This window comes from Gossypium raimondii, chromosome 13 (genome assembly GCF_025698545.1).
Source record: "Gossypium raimondii isolate GPD5lz chromosome 13, ASM2569854v1, whole genome shotgun sequence".
NCBI lineage: Eukaryota > Viridiplantae > Streptophyta > Magnoliopsida > Malvales > Malvaceae > Gossypium > Gossypium raimondii.
The window spans coordinates 35,360,122-35,368,614 of NC_068577.1; the positions used below are offsets into that span (position 1 = coordinate 35,360,122).

The 8,493-nt window shown below is 36.6% G+C and overlaps 2 protein-coding genes across 2 annotated transcripts; one reads left to right on the forward strand and one right to left on the reverse strand.

Annotated features, from left to right (window-relative positions):
- Positions 1-2,707: 2,707 nt before the first annotated feature.
- LOC105783282 (galactinol synthase 2) lies at positions 2,708-4,186 on the forward strand. The gene is given in 3 exon segments (XM_012608646.2): positions 2,708-2,939; positions 2,942-3,138; positions 3,233-4,186. Coding segments are annotated over 3 exon segments (1,014 nt in total). The 5' UTR covers positions 2,708-2,821; the 3' UTR covers positions 3,932-4,186.
- Positions 4,187-5,786: 1,600 nt separating this feature from the next.
- LOC105783283 (ADP-ribosylation factor 2-B) lies at positions 5,787-8,181 on the reverse strand. The gene is made up of 7 exons (XM_012608647.2): positions 8,020-8,181; positions 7,425-7,585; positions 7,274-7,344; positions 6,525-6,644; positions 6,269-6,387; positions 6,103-6,184; positions 5,787-6,021 (listed from the first exon to the last, which is right to left on the reverse strand). The coding sequence occupies exons 2-7, from the start codon at positions 7,570-7,572 to the stop codon at positions 6,016-6,018; spliced, it is 546 nt and encodes a 181-aa protein (XP_012464101.1). The 5' UTR covers positions 7,573-7,585; positions 8,020-8,181; the 3' UTR covers positions 5,787-6,015.
- Positions 8,182-8,493: the final 312 nt, after the last annotated feature.

An 8,493-nucleotide genomic window follows, 5' to 3' on the forward strand; every position in this document is an offset into this window, starting at 1 on the left:
TGGTAAAACATCTTGAATCTTTCATTTCTTAGGGTAGCTTGTTCTGCAAGCATGCACTACACTCTTTCGTTAACATCATTGTCTCAAACTCTCCAAGTCTTCTCTTTTTTGAAAGGATGTCCTTCATAAATTTTACATAATTTGGCATTTGCTCCTAAGCTTCTGCCAATGGAATATTTATATGAGGTTTCTTGAGTACGTCTAAAACCTTTTTAAATAAGACATCTTGCTTTTGTTGCTAGAGTCTTTGAGGATAAGGGGGTGGTGGATTCTTAACTTTCACTAGACAATTCATATGCGGCACTTTTTCTTTATCTAAAAGGGGTGTTAGGTTATTAGAGTTGACTGATGTAGGGTTTACTTCATCAGGAATCACATAATCTGGCTTCTACAAAGCAGAAGTTCCAATACTCGGTTGAATTTCCACTTTGTCTTGAACAATAGCATTTCAACTTCAATCTCAACAACTTTGGGTTCCAATGCCCTTCCACTTCGCAAAGTGATCGCTTTGCAATGCTCATTGCTCGAACTTCTTGGGTTTTCTATGTCGTTGGGCAAAGCACCTTGGGGTCTACTTCATAGTTCATTGGCTAGCTGACCCACTCGATTCTCTAAATTCTTCAATGTTGTTGCTTGGCTTAAGATCAGGGCATCATTCTTTGCCATGTACGCTTTCAACAAACATTCAATGGTATTCTATTATCAAATAAACTGAACATTTCTACCAGTTCCATATAACAATTTAGTTTCTGCTAAAATTTTGACTGATTCTTCTACATATAACAAGTCAGGTTGTATTTCTATCTCATCGAGACTAATCATGTAAGAGGAATCTGATCTATACCGTTGTAGCATCGAAACGTGGAAAACATTATAAATCTTTTCGAGCTCCGAATGTAATACTAGCCTGTAAACCATAGGACTAATTCTCTCAAAAACTTCATACGGCTAAACCGGAATACCTTCTTTCAAAGGGAGACTTTCAGAAATAATTTGTCACCAATCTAAAACTCGATATATTTTCTGTTTAGATCAGTATACAATTTCTGACGATCAGAGACAACTTTCAAACAATATCAATAAACTGAACATTTCCTTCTGGTTCACATAACAATTCAGTTTCTGCTAATTTCTTATCATTTAATTCTAATCAGTACAAAGGAATTATGTAATTGCATCTTCATAAAGCCTCATAGTGCCATTTTGATATTCCACTGATAACGATTATCAAATACAAACTTTGTTCACGGTAGAATTTCTTTTATACAACACTGTAGTTGCCTTCTAGAATCTGAATAACACGTTCAGATTGCTTATCAGTTTAAGAATGAAATGTTGTACATAAATTTAGTCTAGTACCCAGGGTCTTATGTAACTTACTCCAAGCCTGGAAGTAAACCTTGGATCAGAATAAGAAATAATATATATAACAGCACGGCGTGCAATCTAACAGTCTCAGAAACGTATAACTCAGTTAGTTTCTCAAGCAAATAAAGTGAGCTGTTTTCGTCAATTTGTCAACAATTACCCAGATTGAATATTTCTTTTTTTAGAGATAACAATAGTCTCGATATGAAAACCATTGTAACATGTTCTCATTTTCACTCGGGAATCTTAATAGGCTATAGCAAACTTGACAGAACCTGATACTCAACTTTCGCTTGCTGATATATCAAACGTCTCGATACAACTCAGATACTTCTCGTTTCATTGCTTGCTATCAGTATCTTTGTTTCAAGTCATTATACATTTTGTTATCACCTGAATATATCGAATAAATGCAACTATAGGCTTCCCACATAATATCTCTTTTAGCTTTAGGATCATTAGGTACTCATACTCAATTTTAGAAATCTAGACTTTCATCACTATCAATACTGAAATCAGTGATTTGACCATTCTGAAACGGCTCCCATTTAGCTAACAAATTTGAATAGATTCTCTGAAACTCTTGAATTCTCTAAAGAAATAACACTTTAACTCTCAACTCAACGATAATAGTACCATTCCGGCTCAAACTCAATTGAATATTCATTGCCCTCAATGTGAACAAAGCTTTTCGACTCAACGTATCAACTACAATATTAGCTTTACTCGGGAGATAATCAATCACCGAATCAAAATCTTTTAATAATTCTAGACCTCTATACTATTCCAAATTAAATTCTGAAACTTTTGTTAGCATAGCTTTCAATTGTTCGAAACTCTGCTGATATTCACTTAGCCAAGCAAAACCGACATTTTTCTATAACAATGATAAAACTATCATTAAAAAACCTAAACAACGCATCTGTAATATATAATAAATCCAAAAAACTACACACTTATGCATTATTCCACTGAGAGTTCCTAATTCACAATTATCATCAACTTGTGTGCTCTCGCATATACACACGTATATGTAAAAGTAATAATTAGTGAATAGTCTCCCATCACATATGCCCTTGCAAAGTGAGACATACTTGAATAGACTAATTTATATTTGGATGAGGGCATATTTTTGTGAATGAAGTATATAATTTTATTTGTAACGGAATTTAAATAAAATTTAGATTTGATGCAGGGTTCAATATGTATATATTAAAAGTATAATAAAAAATAATTATTAAAAAAGAAATATTATCGCTTTACTTTTTTTGGGTGGGCCAACGCGTTGTTTAGATTCCTAATTCCTATATAAGCCCCCCCACCTCCCCACATCCTTCAGCACCTCAACTTCCACTTGCATAATACCAACTACCAAACCAAAACACCAATTTCCCCTCAAAACTACAAGTCCCAACCTCATTTTCCTTCAAACCAAACACACCCTTTTACCATCATGGCCCCTAACATCACCACTACCAAAGCTGCCACTGTCACTGCCAAGGCTCCCAAGAGGGCTTATGTTACGTTCTTGGCTGGGAACGGAGACTACGTCAAGGGCGTGGTGGGTTTAGCCAAGGACTGAGGAAGGTGAACAGCAAGTACCCACTTGTCGTGGCGCTTTTGCCCGACGTCCCAGAAGAACACAGGAAGATTCTGGTGGACCAGGGCTGCATAATCCGGGAGATCGAGCCTGTGTACCCACCTGAGAACCAGACCCAGTTTGCCATGGCCTACTATGTCATCAACTATTCCAAGCTGCGTATCTGGGAGGTATATTTTCATATCTTCTTCTTTTTTTTTTTTGCATGTTTGAAAATGAATCATTTTCTTACTTTTTTATATTCAAAAAAAAAAAAATCTGCAGTTTGTGGAGTATTCCAAGATGATATACTTGGACGGAGACATCCAAGTATTCGATAACATAGACCACTTGTTTGACATGGAAGATGGTTACTTTTATGCTGTGATGGACTGCTTCTGTGAGAAAACATGGAGCCACACCCCTCAGTACAAGATCGGCTACTGCCAGCAGTGCCCTGATAGGGTCCAATGGCCTTCGCAGCTTGGTCCTAAACCTCCTCTTTACTTCAACGCTGGAATGTTTGTATATGAACCTAGCCTTTCTACATATGAGGACCTCTTGACTACCCTCAAAGTCACCCCTCCTACCCCATTTGCGGAGCAGGATTATCTGAACATGTACTTTAGGGACATTTACAGGCCCATCCCTCCCATTTACAACCTGGTGATGGCCATGCTATGGCGCCACCCTGAGAACATTGAGCTAGACAAGGCCAAGGTGGTTCACTACTGTGCTGCTGGCTCCAAACCCTGGAGGTATACCGGCAAAGAAGACAACATGGACAGGGAAGACATTAAGACGCTGGTGGCTAAATGGTGGGAGATTTACGATGATGAGTCGCTTGACTACAACAATGTCGTGGCTTCTGGCCAAGCAGCAGAAGCTGATGAGGATAAGCAAAGCGGCCTGCAACTGCTTTTGGCAGCTTTGTCAAAGGCCGGCGGCTTTGTTCACCGTATTAACGCCCCTTCCGCTGCTTAATTTGGTGACGATACAGATTAGTAATACAATACAATCCACCTAAGCTAAAGCAGTGTAGGAATGAATGTAAATGTGTTCAATTTTTTTCTTGTTTGTAGTATGTATTTGATCTGTCCTTCCATTTTTGAAATGGACAGATGTTTTATCATCAGGAACATAAGGACTGTTATATGTTGTCCTTGTGTCTGGTTTGATTGGTTTTTTTTGTTTTTTTTTTACATAAAAATGAATATTGGTATACCATTTATGGGATAATATATAGTTTTTTCTTTTAAATTTGTTATTCAGCCTCCGATGCACCAACCTTTTTCCTAGAAGTTGAATAATGAAGTAAATAAAATTAGCCCTTGTTTGATGGACTTGTCACGTACAAGTGAGGAGCTCCGCATAGCAGAGTCTGCAAAACGTGTATTACATTGTATAGTTACAACACAAGGAGTTAATTCAAGTCAGAAATACATGAAAAATGAAAAATATGGTAGTTGATTCCCTATTTGAACCGCAAAAGACACTCACTTCGGTAAACACATTTAAGGATTGGAATATTGGATTACCCAAAGTTGATCGAAATATGAGAATATTTGGACTCGAAATTTGATGTGGGCTAAATTATTAGGTCTGTTTTTATATTATGGTCAGCCTTGCATAAACATTTTTTTACGCCGACTTGATCCTAAAATTTAATGATAATTAACCCAATTATCATTTCGTGAAATCTAACCCAAACTTCCTTTAAAAAAAAAAGGGAAATCTAACCCTAACCCTACTTCCATATCCTAATTCGTAAAAGCCCAAACTCGTAAGTCCATCACTCAAAAGAAAATCTATTTCTGTTTGCAGGAGAATATAATCACCGTCCATTCTAAAAATTTTAGTCGACAAAGGGATTCAATTTCCCTTTACCAATGGCCCATAACGACGGTAATCCTCGTACATACATACAAACATGGGCAGTTGCGATGCATAATTCACCCACTCATCCATTAGAATTTTTAGATCAACCAAAACTACTTGGTCTCAGTCTGTCATTCATGCAATTCACTGCACCGTCTCAGAACGTAGTTACGCAGGAGCCACTACTTAATACTAAGCTACCCCTTGATGGTGCAGTGATGGGTAAAGAAAGAGAGTGTACCAGAAGCAGAGAGCAAAGGAAGAAGAAGATGATTAACAACAGCGGGTAAAAAATGATGTGGAATGCCACATTAGACTCCATTAGTGGGTTAGTAGTGGGGTGCCTAAAATATTAAAATATTTAATTATTGTAACAAAAATGATTAAATTATAAATATTTTATTTGGGTGATTATAAAATTGAATGATGAATCAAGTAGTATACTTTAATTTTAAAAAAAATTGGATAATTGAAGCAGATCCTTTAACTAATAAATGCATTTTGTATAAAACATGTCAATGCAAATTGTGTGTTTGTCGGATCATTTGGGTTGATTTCGTTCCACCCCGACTTATTATTACTATTATAATTATACAGAAGGATTCTTGAAACTCAGAATTGCTTGGATAATACTGGTATTGAGAAACATTTTAAGTCTGTTGAGTGACGGAAAGCAGTCACATTGTCACTGGCTCTCCTCTTGTCCTCAATGGTTAGGTGCTTTGTGGCTTTAACCTTGCAGCAAACAAACCAGTCACATTGTCCAAAACAAAACTACTTTAATGTCTCTAAGGTATAAACATGTGAAATGGCCGAGATCCTAAGAAGTGAAGGAGACTTACGCAAAATAAAATGAAATGGCCTCACTCTTCCCACCTCAGCTCTACTTGCTTAAAACTTTTCTTGAACAAACAAGAATCAACATAGTATTGATAATGGAACAAGTAAAAAATGTAACATGTTACTATGAAATGTCAACAATGAATTCGTTAATTAACTCTGAACAATGAATTCCATCTACAAAGCATATCTAAACACAAGCTCATCCATTTCATTTAAAAGTTGTCGAGCAAAAGCAAAAAAACAAAACCCCAATAACGCAACATATCATAAAATAGAGATATACATATCCGAATTCCACAAAGATTGCTACCCCAAATGTAAATGTCACCGACCTTCTACCAACCACCTCAAGCCTAGGAAAAATACAATGAATGGAAGCGAGAATTAGAACAGAACAATATCAATAAAGGACACACGTATCAGTCTGAACCTACCTTGTTAGCTATGTTGTTGGAGAGCCAGTCCAGACCCTCATACAACCCTTCACCAGAGGTAGCGCATGTACTCTGAATATACCTGTGACTCACAAGAGAGATTTTAAAACAGAACAGACAACTGGCAGACCAATCTAGAAATAAACAAACAGGGAAAAGGTTATACCAGTGGCGCTGACGGAGGGAATGAAGACCAAGTTTATCAGTGATCTCAGCAGCATTCATAGCATTTGGTAAATCTTGCTTGTTTGCAAATACAAGCAGCACAGCATCCCTCAGCTCATCCTACACATATTATAAGCAACAAAATAATTGAAAATAGTAATTACACATGCATAACAGCTACATGTAGACCTCATTATTGAAAATTTCAAGTTAACAGAGAAACCAAACCAACAAAGTTCAAAGAAGCAAACTGGCACCTCATTTAGCATACGGTGAAGCTCATCCCTGGCCTCAACAACACGATCACGATCATTGCTATCCACAACAAAGATTAGCCCCTGAGTATTTTGGAAGTAGTGCCTCCACAAAGGTCGAATCTGAAAGTTCCCATAAAGCCATTAGAACAAGACATGCTATCAGACTCGAGATATTTCACTCCTAAATTTTAAGAAACAGGCAAATGCAAGTACCACAAAAGGCAAGCAACAATTCGCAGACAAAATCACCAGTACTTAATTATAAGGAAGAAATAATGTTTGTTGCAATATATATTGGAGCCTTCCTCATTCAGGGAGGAAAACAGAAGAACAAGGTAGCAGCAATAAATGTAGCTTATGAATATGTTATGTGCTGACGAATGACAATCTAATCAGCACAGGACCATCCATAAGCACAATGGATTGCAAGAAAATACAATAAAGGCAAGATGCCAAATAATGCAACAGCCACGACATGGATAGCCTCTCCTCATACCACCAAAGGATAAACTAGAAAGACGAGATGGCATTAGTAGATGTAGATTATGATTATCTTATATGCTGATGCCATGAGCATAAGATCGTCCATAAGCATATCCATTAGTTGAAACATCAATGTATTGTACAGTTTACCCAGGGTAAAATATCATGTTCCATCAAGCAATAAGACCCAGGGAAACAATATAATGGTAAAATGATGACTAATTATGGTTTCTTCTGCAACATTTTTCGGGTTCCTGTAATATTACCTTGTCCTGACCTCCAACATCCCAAACGGTGAAGCTAATGTTCTTATATTCCACAGTTTCCACATTAAACCCTGGGAAAGGTAGCAATAAGCATCAATATCTATAAACAAATAAAAAAATGCTTGAAGAAAAATTAACAATAAGAGCATACCAATAGTGGGAATCGTGGTGACAATCTCTCCGAGCTTCAACTTGTATAATATGGTAGTCTTACCAGCAGCATCAAGACCCACCATCAGAATACGCATTTCCTTCTTGGCAAACAGGCGACTGAACAACTTAGCAAAAGAAAGCCCCATCCTTTTATTCTGGCTGAGAAAAAAAACACACACAAAAAGGGTCCATCCCAGCTTATTCGCCCGATTAATAAAATGAAAAAAAAAAAAGGGGAACAAAACCAATTTGACATATAAATGGTAACATATAATATAAACCATCCGTTTTCAGAGATAAGAACAATTTATACACAGGATCGGAATCAGCTAGAACATCATATCATATCAAATGATAGAAATATAACCCTGATCAAACAAAACAAGCAGATATTGTATAAAAAATAATAGATTCAATATGAATTCTAATACTAGTAATATGCTATATTTCATAGAAATCAAGACCCAAGGGGAAACATAAATCCAGATCTAGATCAAGGATCAAATAGTTAAAGATCCATCAGCACAAAAAAACGCAAAACACATTTGGAGTACAGATACATAGAGAGAGGAAGGGAGAGATTTGTAGAGTACATGGTGAGAGATTGGAAGATCTGAGAGGGGTGCGCAGAGAATTGAAAGAGGAAAATGAAAGTGGAAAGTTGGAATCGATTTAATTTATTAGGAGGATTTCGGAGAATGGGGCCTTCAAGGCGTTAGGTTTTGTTTGGGCTTATAATTAGAATAGATCCTAATCTAAGCTATGCTAAGGCCCCGGCCCTGAGACCCAATCCCCTTGGTGTTGTTGCTTATCAATACAACATATGTATATAAAACCAAAAATAGAGGAATATGCAAGAAGAGGCACTACTTTTTTTAACTGCAATAATTTAATCATATTTTCTTTAACATATCTTCCTTCAATGGTATCATGATCTAAGTCTTTAAAGGTTTTTGACGCGCAGGATTTATCATTATGGCAAGTACAAAGCATATTTTTGTGAAAACTCACTAGAGATTCACGATATCTTTTCTTATAAAATTGTAGGAAGCGAAGAAATTTTAAAA

Excerpts from the sequence above, each read along its gene's own strand:
- LOC105783283 (XM_012608647.2), bottom strand. The coding sequence starts at position 7,572 with ATGGGGCTTTCTTTTGCTAAGTTGTTCAGTCGCCTGTTTGCCAAGAAG. Across the intron at positions 6,645-7,273 it reads ATGTTGGAGGTCAGGACAAG|ATTCGACCTTTGTGGAGGCA; the intron begins GTAATATTACAG and ends GGGAACTTTCAG. Across the intron at positions 6,388-6,524 it reads TTCACCGTATGCTAAATGAG|GATGAGCTGAGGGATGCTGT; the intron begins GTGCCAGTTTGC and ends TAATATGTGTAG.